The 14,062-nt window shown below is 35.9% G+C and overlaps 1 protein-coding gene across 1 annotated transcript in view; it reads right to left on the bottom strand.

Moving 5' to 3' along the window:
* Window positions 1-14,062, bottom strand: part of LOC149080184 (cardioacceleratory peptide receptor-like) — a 104,360-nt gene that overhangs the window by 16,208 nt on the left and 74,090 nt on the right. Inside the window, exon 6 of the mRNA XM_089239224.1 lies at window positions 1,555-1,668. Within this exon, the coding sequence (XP_089095350.1) occupies window positions 1,555-1,668 (114 nt within the window). The remainder of the gene's footprint in view (window positions 1-1,554; window positions 1,669-14,062) is intronic.

Below are 14,062 nucleotides of genomic sequence, written 5' to 3'. Positions count from 1 at the left end.
ATACCAACATCTACTATGTAAAACACACAGTAAGGATTCAATAACATAAATACAAAAAAAAAAACAAAAACTGTATATTGAACAATTATAAACCGACATAAACCATAATAGGCTGTTGCTAAGAAAAATAATCTACGGAGAAACCCTGTAGACCTACTGGAAGGACAGGCATGTCCCTTGAGGTCAAAAGTGTATGTTGAATGTGTTTCTGTATATGCTTGTATATATGTTTGTATGTTATTATTAAAAAAAAAAAAAAAAAATTATAACTGATGAAATGATTTTGATATATCAACATAATTAATCCCATTAAAATCAAAATTTCATATGAAAAATTATTCATTCAAACGTTTTTAATTCCCATTCAAACAAAAAATTGTACCGACTTTAAATTTTCTCCAAATTTTTATTTGAAGGCAATATTTTTATTTAAATGCACACGATATATTGATATATCAGCATATTGTGTATCTGATATATATCTTTGTCAGGTTCACGATATAGATGTATGTCATGTTCAGGATATAGAGCTATGTCTTCTTTGATAGATCTATACCAGGTCTATATCGAGAATTTGATATAGATCTTTGTCAGGTTCACGATATAGATCTATGTTTTTCAAACTATATTAAAATAATTTATTGTCCCAAGTTGTTGTCCTTCAAAGTAGAGATTATTCACATGGAATCAAATACATATTCGGCTGAAAAATTAAAGACTTGATCATATAATATCATAAATAATTTGCACCATATAGGACAAGATCGTTCTATATCATAGTTATGACATCTGATATTCCTCTGACATTTCGATATATAACAATATGGCCCAGATATTGTACTATATCGTTGTGCTACTGGGGAACGTTCAAATCCATCTCACCGGATCTCATTAATAATCATCTTTTGATTACACATTGACAATGCCTTCAGAATTTTAATAAAAACACCCGATCCTAATGAATCTAGAGTTTTCATATTTGTAGAGGAGATATTCAGAATTCTCTAGCTTTGCTTGAGATGAAGAATGCTGTTTGTCAGCTGAATCTCGACTGCTTTCATTAAAAAAAGTTATCAGCCTATCATACTAGGCTTTTCAGGAGAGAAAACATTCTCACTCATAAGAATGAATCAGATGTACTGAAGACAAAAGTAAAATACATTTATTCACATATACCCTAAATTGACGAGATTTATTTTGTATGAATAATTAATTCATTCAAAAAAAATATTTTGCCACTAAAAGTTGGGTGACAGTGAATTAACAGAATATTCAGTTCAGTTAGAGTTTAGTTAGTTCTACGGAAAAAAGTCAGCTTTAAGTAAAGATGTCATATTTCGCTGTAATTAAAAATTACCATAAATAACTAAACTCAATACTCGTAACAGTTTTGACTGTTGATTTGAATTTATATAATATATTTGAATACAAAAATGTTTACCAAAAATGTGCTTATTTTTAGACACAATATGTCAGAAAAAAGAAAATGTTAAGTGGTTAAATTCCGAACGGAAAAATAAAATCTCACAACTAGTGGAATAGAAAAAAGCGTACCGAAGACAATGACGAAAGTCATTTTAACTGTTTTGATCTTGGCTTTTGGTATTATGCCCCTCGATGAAGTACGCTTTCTATCTTGTTCACTATCGTTTATCTCCTTGGCATTTCCTATGATTGAAAAGAAAATAATAAAAAAAATCATCCTGTATAAATGCATATTCGGAATATAATGATTTAATAATTCATGGAAATAGATAATAATTTTGAAACCACAAAGATTTAAGTAGTTTTTTTTTCTTTCAAGATTGAGCATATTACAAAAGGAGATTTGTATTTAGAGAGATAATATTCTTATTTTCTAATATAAACAGACATTCAAAATACGAAATCGTATTACTCTGGCATATGCGTGCAGGTGCGTATTTATGGAGGGGGGGGGGTGGCTGGATGGGAAATTTGAGGTACGAGTGGTAAAATTTTTTTAGAATGAGGGAACGGTGACAAAAATTTTACAGAGCTTACAAGCGGTGAAACCATAAATCTGGCTCTGTCTAGAAAGTGGGGGACTACTTAAGCGAGTGACAAAACAACTGACTTGCAAGGTGTGCTAGCATGCAAGTGAATAAAATAGTATGCAAGCACATGGGGGAGATCGAAAAAGTGACCAAAACAGTATGTAAGCATGTGAATGACCAAAAGAGTGACCTAGAGCAGAGCCGGAACAAGTGGGAGGTAAAGAAGGAAACTGCCCCAATCCGCGGTAAACTGTAGGGGGGCAGAAAAGTTTATTAAGAAACAAAAATATCACTGGTAAAATCATAGAATTTCACAGTGGTGGGGGAGGCAAAATCATGTTTTTCTCACCCATTAAAACCCTAGTTACGGCCCCGCCTATAGAGTGTCTGAGTTTCGTAGTAGGGATCTAGAGAGTGAAGAACCAGGTCAGAGAGTGACCTACAGAGCGAGAGACTAGGCCAGTGAAAAACAAAAAGAGTGCCCTAGAGCATGTGCAAGCATGTGAGCGACCGAAAGAGTGACTTAGACACCGAGGCTTATTTATGGAACCTGAGGTTAGGTGGATTATATTGAGGAATGAGTGGTCAAGAAAATTAGCCTAGAATGGGAGAAGGGCGGCAAAATTTGTATAGCCCACAGGTTGCGAAACCATAAATCCACTTCTGTATTCGTGATAATTTTTTTGGGGAAAGAAAAGTTTATACCCGTGTATAAATGCCAATAAGAACGCCGAACAACAAGAATTTAACGTAACAATCAATAAAGAAAGATTAAACGGATGTGATTGTAGAAGCTGTCGTTTTAATCGTTGCAATAACAATTGATTGATTTTCCCCATTGGGATAATGGATAGAAAATGTAGCTTCATTTGAATGGAATCCCAACAAATAGCAGATAAGTTTGTGATATATTCAAAGCTACAGTACTACAGTGTTTGCAATAGTTCAATAAACGGATCCCCTACAACAACTTGAGGATTCTTCCGGTAATGAACTACAAGAACTTTCACAGCCTATCATTAGTTATACATAAAAAAAAGAGAATAATGTACATTAAGATATTTTTTCAAAAATGTATCTTTAACTGAAAAGGAATAAAAAAATAGCCCAGTTCATGTTATGATGTTTTTAACTGATTTTTTACCATAAATGTAAAAATAAAATTTGAGGAGTTATTTGTGATATGAGTTAAATGAGTTTTTTCCCCTATAAAAACAGGTTATTTATCTTCAGATGCATATATAGAGAACTAGCTATTACTCGCTGCTTAACTCACGTGGATTTGGTTATCTGAAAATTATTCGGCGGTGATTTCTTTATATAACATTTGAACCCGTCATGACCCCCTTGGTGGCTGAATTTTGAGAAATCCCATCTAAGTAGATACCTACATTATAAAGTATAATACTGACCAAATTTCATATTTATAGCTTCAGTGGTTTCGGCTCGGCGTGATTTCTCTATCTTTAGACTCTCTTATGACCCCTTGGAGTCGAATTTAAAAAACCCTCGTTTGTGAATCTTTACGTCATGCAACAATGCTATATATGTAATAATACAGTCGTATCATTACACACACACACACACACACACACATATATATATAATATAAAAAACCAAATATACCAAATTTCATATTTATACCTACAGCGGCTTCGGCTCAACAATGATGAATTGGTGAATCAGTCAGGACATGTCATTTTATGTATATAGATGGTTAAACCATCGTACAATATCAACGTTTTGAACTGCACTCTCATTTTCTATTCAATTTGAATTCTAACTTTTATATATAGATGCAACAGAATCAAATTCAATTCAACAAATTCGGGCACCTTTTTGAAGAAACTCTGACTGAAATAACGCTCATAAGATTTCCTTTATACGTAATTCAAGATATCTACTTTGAATAACGAAGTATCTTCATATGTATTACTAAGAAATGACTGTGAACGTGATTGTAATATTGTCCACCGTGCAAGATTTCGAAAGTTTGAATGCTAGCTATTGACTATATCAGAGTACAATACATGTGATGTTTGCAAACGTTACAGGCTAAAAAATATTAAAAAAAGACAGGTTGACAAAAAATGTTGATGACATAAAAAATTTTGATTTGACAAAAAAAAACTCCAAGATCTATTACATCTGAAAAAGACAGAACACTTTTGGAAAGTGATTGTTTATTACGATCAATGGTTTTCCAGAATGTGATAATGCATTTAACAGCGTCGAAAACTCCGAATTCATGTCCCGAAACTTGAGCGAGAGATTTCTTCGCAGAACAGATCACAGAAGTGCTTCTCTCTCTGTCGAAAATTCCCCACTCTAACGCATTAGGTTAACGGCTCAGAAGAAAAAGATGCATTCTTTATACTTCCAAAGACATGTGAACGATGCGATGGAATTTTTTTGCAGTCTAGATATTGGTGAAAAAGCGATGTGCGCATTCATTTCCACCACACCAACATATTCTGGAATGAATGGACGTAAGAAGGTCGTTATGAGGCTTCTCCAGAACTTTTGGCGCAGAAAATTTCTTATACACCTGAAGGGTCACAGAAATATCTTCCAATACCGATTTACAAATGCTACCTAATATGCTGCCTACTGCTGAAAAAAAAGCATACAGTATAGTTAGATTGCTCATGTTTATGTAAGCGCAAACTTTCATATGTCCCGGAGAGAAGAACATAGTACCATGATAATGTATAGCAATTTTTTGGGGCGAGACACAAACTCATTTCGCTTTCTTATGTTGTTGTGATCATGTATCGGCAAGGAAAGAAATAAAAAAATTGTATTAAGATGAAAATAAATTTGTCCTATAATATGCGAGTTTCAAGGAATTTTTCCTATGTATTTTACTTGGAATTTTTCTTGAGATTTTCAATGTATATTCGCTGATATTCACATTGGTGCCGAATACCGTAGTTGATATCATTTTATTATTGTAATCTTACGTAAGTTAGGGGATTATATATTTATACAGGGTGTAGTCTTATCTTTGTATATCTTTATCTTTTGAACTGTTGGTGATAGAAACATACCTTCAATTAGAAAAAGTATCCAAACAACGTGCTTATTTTAGATATGACATTAATTTTACTAGGTACACATACTGAGATACAAAATTTAATTTTTTATACTGTCCTCCCTGTTCTCGTACTTTTAATTAGAAAGTTGATGCGCTGTCTCCCCTGAGTGCAGAAAAAAATCAGTGGTGTAAGAGATTCACCGACACATTGCTTTTTGAAAGATCAAAGGGAGCATCTCAGGATGTTGCAAATTTCTGAAAACTGCAACAGCAAACGAGTGTTTCAATTTTTTTTTTCAAATTACCTTAACACAGGCTGTTCTATCTCTAATTTTCAGCAATTTTAGAACTCTATAATATCTCAGCTGATATTGCACTTAGAAACATAGGAATTTTTTTGCTGGGCACGGCGGAGAGACAGGTAAACAAATTCTTGGTTGAAAGTTAGAGGATGGGGGACCGCATAAGAAATATAATTTTGCATCTCAGTACATATACAGCCCCTTGTAGAAGAAATGAAATATATAAACTTGACAGTTATTTTCGAATACTTTTTTTAACCTCTCCGCTTACAAGCTACTGGCGGTAAGCAGATAAGAGAGTAGGTACGAAGTAGATTTCCCTTTTCACCCTTATTCTACCTGTTCGCTTTCGCTCTTATGTGTATGTAGTAGAAGGAGATATATTATATGTGGGGAAAATCACTAAGAGGTTAATCAAAAATAATAACTTTGCCCGAAACTATAAAAGAAAATTCACAACAAGGACAAATAACAATTTACAACACACCGACATGTGTTTCGGTACTCATGGGTGCCGTTATTGAGGTGGAAGGAAAAATAAACACGTTTTGTTGCAATGAAAAACGTGGACAGAATGAGGGAGTGTCTGTGGTGGTCAGAGTTGTTTCCTTCACTTCAGTATTTTTATTATCAGTTTTGACGTCACAGTTGTTTCCTTCTGTTGTTAGTGATATCATATGTCCAGTTTGACCCCTTCGAATATTCTTCAAATGTTTTTTCCAGAATGAAAATGTGATAGGACAATGGAATGTAGGACGTTGACTGTGTCATTTATTAATTCCTCGTGAACAGCCTTTATCTAAGTACCCTAAAAAAAGTCTAAAAGGAATGGTGATCGAACTTTTTGGATTACCTTAGCCTCTGGAAAATTCAATTTGTGGTCTTCACTCCAGCAGTGTAAAGCTATTGTGGACTTATGCACTTCTTGATTTTTAACATACTTCTTATGTTCCCTCAATCTACATTTCAGAGAGCGTTTGGTTTGACCAATGTAACCTTGGGCACAGTCTGTGCAAGGAATAAAATAAATTCCCCATTGTTTAGTTTGTGAGATGGAATCTTTTGGTGTGGGAGGGGGGGGGGGGCTACGACGAAAATTCTTGGGTGGCAAGTGGATCACATGAATTTGAAACTGACTGAAATTTGAGTTTCGCAAAGGGAAATGAATTGATAGGTATGACAGCTACATCTTTATCAAAAAAATATTTATTGTTATTGAGAGTGGACTCGGTTTCAGGTCTTATTGCTTTTCGGATGATGTTATTAACCATTTCCGTGTTAAAACCATAGACTAAAGATATTATTCTTACTCTGTGGTTAAAACGTATGTGGAAGGCTTAACCTAACACAACAAATGGGGGTTTGGAGGGCTCGTGATAGTTTAGGTTTGGACATTGGAAAGGAAATTACACTTTAAACACACCATTAAGGCATCCAAGAAGGGAGACGAGAGAGAGTAGTTTTTTCAAGAACGGAATTTGTATTGTGGCACGTTAAAGGTTCGTTCATCAGAAGTATATTTGACAGCAGCAAAATTAGTAAATGTGATCTCGGTTATGTTAAGAAAGACATACCCAGACCTTGTACGCGCTAGCGCAAGAACAGTTCAAGGTTAAGAGGGATTTATGCTGAGTCGCAATGCACATGCTTGAGAGGAGATCCTTCCAGATCAGCTGCCAGGGTCGAGCTTCGAAGACTGTCGCTAACCATGCTGTAGATACTTTCCTGTAGGGGAAGTCTGGGATAGTGGTGCCTTCAACTATAACGTCGGTTCTTCAATTCGGCTTATCCCTTGCCATCATCAACACAGGTGGGCAGGATTCTTCGTTCCTGAACTTACGACATATGAAACGTAGGCTTCGTTTATTCATATTATTTTTTTCGGTATATAGTGGTTAGGGTATATATTTTTTATACATGAACGAAGATTACGGAGCCGAGGTAAAGCAAACCTCGCTCAATCGCGGCCGGAACAAGAAGGAAAAAAGACACAAACGTCGCCAGATTGCTGTCCCAAAACAGGTTTTTACTTCTCCCTGGAAAAACTAGGCGTTGTGTTGGCAACGCCATCAAGGCGCCAATGGTCATTTGGCGAAAACGCTCTAAAGCAGTTGTGTCCAAAGCTGCATTAAGAGTTGCATCTTTCAAGCGGCTTTGGTTGTGTCTTTATGTTCACAAATATTCCTGTACCTGGTTCGATACAATGTCTGAAAAGGCGAATGAAACTTTTCCATTTCTCTCAGACGGAGGTTGATGAAATTTGTCGCCTCACTTTTACTTGCATATTTCAAACAGAGGGTCTTGCAATCCTCTGTTGCCAATATTATGTAACATTTATACGGATGAGTTTGAGGGCAAGTTACTAGACATTGTTCCGTTCCGTTTCTACAAAAGATATGTGCATGACGCTTTTGCTCTTTGGGAGGGATCGAGAGAGAAATTGAATGAATTGTTACAAGTCATGAATGAAGCCACCTCGTTGGACATTCCGCCTGTTGTGGCGTTGTATTTGTATTTGTATTTGAAATAGATCCCCACGTATAATTTCCAGCCGAATTTGAAAACAACAAAACTCTTCAATTTCTAGATGTCTTGGTGACCAAAAAAGGAGAAAAACTTTCAAACGTTGGTGTACAGAAAACCATTCTACGTCGCACTACCTCCACATCAAAAATCTTGTCACCCATACAAACAAAAAACTTCAGCTTTTTGATCTTACGTGCATAGAGCTTTTGAAATCCACTCCAACACTGACTTATTAGATCAGGAACCCAGCTCCATTCTTGTTATTGCATAGATAGGGGTTTCAACACGGAAATGGTTAACAACATCATCCGAAAAGCAATGAAACCTAAAACCGAGTCCACTCTCAATAACAATAAAGACTTTTTGATAAAGATATAGCTGTCATACCTATCAATTCATTTCCCTCTGCGAAACTCAAATTTCAGTCAGTTTCAAATTCATGTGATCCACTTGCCACCCAAGAATTTTCGTCGTAGCCCCCCCCCCCCCCACACCAAAAGATTCCATCTCACAAACTAAACAATGGGGACTTTATTTTATTCCTTGCACAGACTGTGCCCAAGGTTACATTGGTCAAACCAAACGCTCTCTGAAATGTAGATTGAGTGAACATAAGAAGTATGTTAAAAATCAAGAGGTCCACAATAGCTTTACTCTGCTGGAGTGAAGACCACAAATTGAATTTTCCAGAGGATAAGGCAATTCGACCACCAAAGACACTCTTTCATTCTGTCCACGTTTTTCGTTGCAACAAAATGTGTTTATTTTTCCTTCCACCTCAATAACGGCACCCATGAGGGCCGAAACATATGTTGGTGTGTTGTAAATTGTTATTTGTCCTCATCACGTTCTGAATTTTCTTCTATAATCACTAATAGGTGTATAGAAATAAAGAAGGTAAAAAAAAAGTTAACTCTTTGTTTCATAGGGTTACAACAAAGCTTCGATATGGTGAAGAGAGAAATAAGAAACAGAACACTTGTTTGAATTTATTCCACTGGCGTTTGGACGTAATATTACGTCCTTGATTGTAAATTGGTTAATTGAAAGTATGCGTCTATCACTAACGGTTCAAAAGATAAAGGGTGCATAAAGATGCGACTTTACATCCTGTGTATATTAATTATTAATAATTTTCTCCTATTAATCTCCTATTAGCAAAAATAGGCAGTAGTTTTGATCAAGCATCTTGACTAGTACATAATATGAAGGACATTTAAATTTGTATTTGTGTGTTCTGTCTTTAGTCGCGGATTAAATTGTGTTGAGGCTATACGCGCAAAAGAAAATTTTGGACCCCTTAAACTAGAAAAAAGTGTAAAGTTTGGGTTTCTCGAGGCCCTTCAGAAGTCGGGGCCCCGTGAGCAAGCCCGGTGCACCCGCCGTTAGATGCGCATCTGGCTGTCTTAGGGCGGTATTCACCGACATGGTTTAAGCTATAGTCACAATTTTTTGATAAGAGATCGACACGGATTGGTTAAATTCAGGGTTTTAACCAATCTATGTTGATCTCTTATCCAAAAATTGTAACTACAGGTTTAAACCATGTCGGTGAATACTGCCGCACGAGGCGGCAGATATTTGTAGTACGGCGAAAGTTATTTCTTATTTTTCTTCTTTTTTTCTCTTCGAATTTCGGTGGATTATTTTCAAGGTTGACGTCACGGTCCCACGTTCAAACCCGAGGGAGACTATAGATAAGACATTTTCCCTAACGAGCTTGAGGTGGTCGCCGATATTTTTTTCCAACCCAACTCGTTAATGGAAGTAAATTGCAATATAGTGATATGACCAGAGTTGGTGTATGGTGAAGTAGTTGTTCATGGGAGTGTGAGAATTTTTCTGACTGAATATTTTTGTTTTTCAGTATCTTGCTTGAGGATGTCTTCGAACTGATAACTTTGTGTTTGTATCACTATCATGAATCTCCCGTTTTAGAAAAGGCGGTCGAGTTCGATGGCAACGCGATCGATGCTGTCTTGTCGACTCGCTGGCCTGGAATGGTCGTTGAGATGGAAGTTGTTGTTCACTTTCTTACTGTAGGTCCTTTCTCTTGCTTTACGACGTTACCGTGTCACTTCTCGGGAGCAGTGTTGCATATCCGTTGACGAATCCTTCACATATCCTTTGATACTGCTGAAATTAAATAAGAGGTTGTGTATTTTCTTGTTATGCAAGTCAAATGTAATGGCTACCCGTTGCCTACCGTATTCGCTATAATAGTATTTGTCTATGGTAGATGCGTTCCTTATGGTGGACTTCCAGTGAAAAACTCATTTTTTCGTCGGTCACTCGTAAGCTCTTTATCATGTTTTTCATCTTTGCCCATTTGGTTGTCCAGTGCGTAGGTTGTTGCCGGTACTGCGTTCGTGCTGATTAAGTGGCTCGTTCATTTTTTCTATAGCATTCTTTGTCTCCATCAAAACTCCTGACTCTTTCGTAATAATGGACTATGGTCTAATGCTTGTAAATGGTTCCGGTCGTTGACAACAGCTGAAAATCTTTTCTTGACTGACAGAACAAAACAATCTAATAAAGGAATATTTCTCACGGATATACGGTATATATTTCAGTATACATCTCATCCTGAAATACAGAGTGATTCAGAACACAAACTTTAAGGGGTGAGAGAATACGCCTAAATAAGCATTTTTTGTCATGGAATGTGTGGTCGAATATGAAAGACTGAGGTGGGCAATGACTGATAAAACACATTGATGTGTCATTAATGACACTAATTTTGGTGATGAGGTCCCAGAATGTTTCAGTGGGGAATCACATAATCAATACTCAGGAGAAATCGAGAGAAAGGAGAGCTCGTGGGTGATTAGTCGAGAGCAATATTATTAGGGTCAACGTGAGTAAAATTCAGTTGATGTAGAATCAATATATTTATATTTATTTAAATATTTCATGCATAAGATAATTTTAAGTATTATAAAACCCCACACGCGTAATAAATATTATGTCATTATTTAAATAAAAATGTGATAGAAAATTTCATACTTTTCAAATTTAATTTTTATATTTTAATAACTATACAACCCTATGAAACATGAATGGTATATCTGAGAATACACACGTTATTTGAAAACTTTTTCTAATTAGAAGTATACCTCTAGGATCAACGGTTCGCGTGTAAAACGCAATACCCCCCCCCCCATCCTTATCCCTGCTTGCTATGTATCCTGTATATGTAGAATTTGAAACATTGCTGCATTTTTAAAACAGAAACATTTACACACTTTGTAAACGATGAAAGTGGAAAAGCCTTTCATAGATTATGTGCAGAAACAATAAATGTATTCATGTACACAAAATTTGAATAATTTTACGTAAAAGCTGTTATGCATGTGTTTAGCCTCTAACGTATCATACATATTACATGTGACTTTGCGTGTCACTTGAATACCCACGTCATTTCTGGAATTCAACGGTAAATCATCGATTCAAAACGACAATGAACTGTTTTAAAAATTTTTAATCAAGTGGAGCCAAACATATTTCTTGTTAAAAACACAAGACAGTGTGCTTCAATAATATTACTGATTACCCATTTTGAATGAATAATGCATATTTTTCAAGATGTATAAAATCATTGACGAGAAACATTTTCAGTATTTCACACTTCATTAGCAATGGCTACACAGGGTGATTCAGAAAATATGGGAAAAACTTTAAGAGGTGATACACCAATACAAACATTTGTCATCAAAGAATACATGGTCTAACATGAAACGCAAACGCGCTGACGCGTTTCGTAACGGTCGCTCCGCAAACGTTAAAACGGCGTTCCTGTTGAAATTTATCGGGAGAAGAGAACACCATGCACGCAAATGTAACCTGAGGAAGCAGAAGAAACTATATGCAAAGCTGCGTCACAGTGAACAAAAGGCGCAAAGGCCAGCCCTGTGAAGTTATTTCAGCGTGCAAACGTTCTAACAGTTGTAACGTACGGGATAATGGCGCACTTTAGTAATACTACTACTACTAAACGCGTCAATAGAGGAAAACTCCCCCCCAAAAAACCCCATTTTCTATACTAAAAAGTGCAAAATATATTTTTTATAAAAGTTTGAATTTAAGGGATCTTTATTTAATAAGATTTCGGTACACTTTACGGTTATTTTTCCGTGTTTAAATCATTTGTCTAAGACTGTTGAAAAAGAAGTAAGAATGATTTTTTGATGGTAAAAAAAAGAAAAAGAAAAAAAAAATATTGAAGAAAATTCCAAAAGAAAAATATATACAGACTGTGTGTGTTTGTGTAGGAAAACACAAAAGAAAACACTTTTTTGAAAGTTCCAAAAGCTTTTTATACTGAATTCAAGTTTGAAAATTAAAACGAAGCGTGGAAGTCAAACTACGCCCTATATGATGCCGAGACCGTATTTTCAGGCATAGAAGAAAAAGGCCGATACAATTTGTTCGGCTACTGTGAAAAAACGCAACATGACAATAGCAACAGAAAAAATTTATGATATATTTTTTTCAAGACTAAATAAGAGTTCAGAGGAAGAAATTAATCATTATATGTCCTATGCTTGAATACCAATTTAGAGCTACCGACAAGATCCATCAAGGAAACCATGTTGAAATTTCCCGAATTTCGAAAAGGGACTTAAAATGTTATTACATGTATACGAGAATCATGATTAGGAGAAAAATCACAAGGTTTGTATAACGATAAATGTAAGGCTTTTATAATTAAATACAGATGTTTGATGGTAAACTACTTCAAGGGAATGTTTCAACTTCTGTCTCGTTGGTAATTTAAAGTAACGGTGAATTGGTCTGTCAGAAAGATGCTTTCGCAATCATAATAGTTGTACAAGAAAGTGAATAAAAATGGTTTCTCCGGTCTAAATACCAGCAGTCCTGATCTGTACAGTGAAGCTTGAAACGTGATGTCGGTAAACATTCGTTGGGGTGCTTATTATTACATAGAGCAAAATATTTCGTATTAAATGAATAGGGTAGGAATTTCCGGAGGAGTGAAGATTATAGATCCAAAGGCTTCGATAAAAGTTTCAAGTTACACGAATAATATTCTAGAGAACTGTTAATTGATTTTAGACGGTTAAAACTTAAGTTCGTTTCAGCTCAAATAAATCATAAACCATGGCAACATACTATACCGATAAATTGCAAACGTAATTGCAATTGAGAAAAGATTTCAAATAACCTCTTCGCACCAGAAGTACTTACGAAGGTTTTTAACAGCTGGCTGATGCGAAGATGACTTTTTAGGAAAGAGAGAAAATTCAACTGCCTTTGCAGGGAATCGAACCTACGTCTTCTCACTTGCCGTGTGAGTGCCCCCCTAGACTACAAACACAACGAATATCTCAATCTTTCCTTAGAGCTCGTGTGCACTGAACGGGACCGTACATGAACGATCGGACCTTCTTCAGGCTAAAGCTCACAATTGCTGGCACTGCCACCAGATGGCGCCTTATCCGAGGAGTAATAAGTATTACTAACTATACCCTAAGATAAGTCGCCATCTGGTGGCAGTGTCAGCAATTGTGAATTTAGGACCGACCGTCCACGTACGGTCCCGTTCAGTGCATAGGAGATCTAAGGAAAGAGCGAGACATTCGCTACCTTTGTAATCTAGTGGACTACGGCGCTTACCCGGTAAATGAGAGGACGTGGGTTCGATTCCTCGCAAAGAAGTTGGATTTTCTCTCTTACCTAAAGTCATCTTCGCATCAGCCATCTCTTAAAAACATTCGTATGGAAAGTGGAGAATGACATCATCCTCACATATATGTGTATCTCGTTTTTGCGGTTTCAAATGGCATTTAACGATTCTTTTTTTTAAGTTGAGGTGTACCTAACTCAAATGGGCCTAGTAAAGATATCCCAAATTAATTTCTTTTTAATTTTTAATGGCTATTTTGACGTACAATAAACACAAATCAATCAATAAAAATGTTTAATAGTCAGTTTTGGCTCAGGTGTGAAGAGGTTAACGCGCAACTTTTAAATATGCCATTTATTTCACTAGAGGTCGTATATGTACAGACATAAAAAAACTAATTTTCCACATGGTGCTCCTGTCTTCAAATCCTCCTCCTAAGAGCAATATTCGCCGAGATATTGCTCATTGTAAATTAAAAGGACATCTGAGAATTTAGAAAGGGGTTTTAATAAACTGCAACCTTAAATAATTTTTC

Source organism: Pholcus phalangioides, unplaced genomic scaffold (assembly GCF_987345545.1).
Source record: "Pholcus phalangioides strain wild (caught in Gottingen) unplaced genomic scaffold, Ppha-v1.0 ptg000011l_1, whole genome shotgun sequence".
Taxonomy (NCBI): Eukaryota; Metazoa; Arthropoda; class Arachnida; order Araneae; family Pholcidae; genus Pholcus; species Pholcus phalangioides.
Note: the sequence above shows the minus strand (reverse complement) of the source record. Positions and strands in the feature narration are given on the sequence as shown.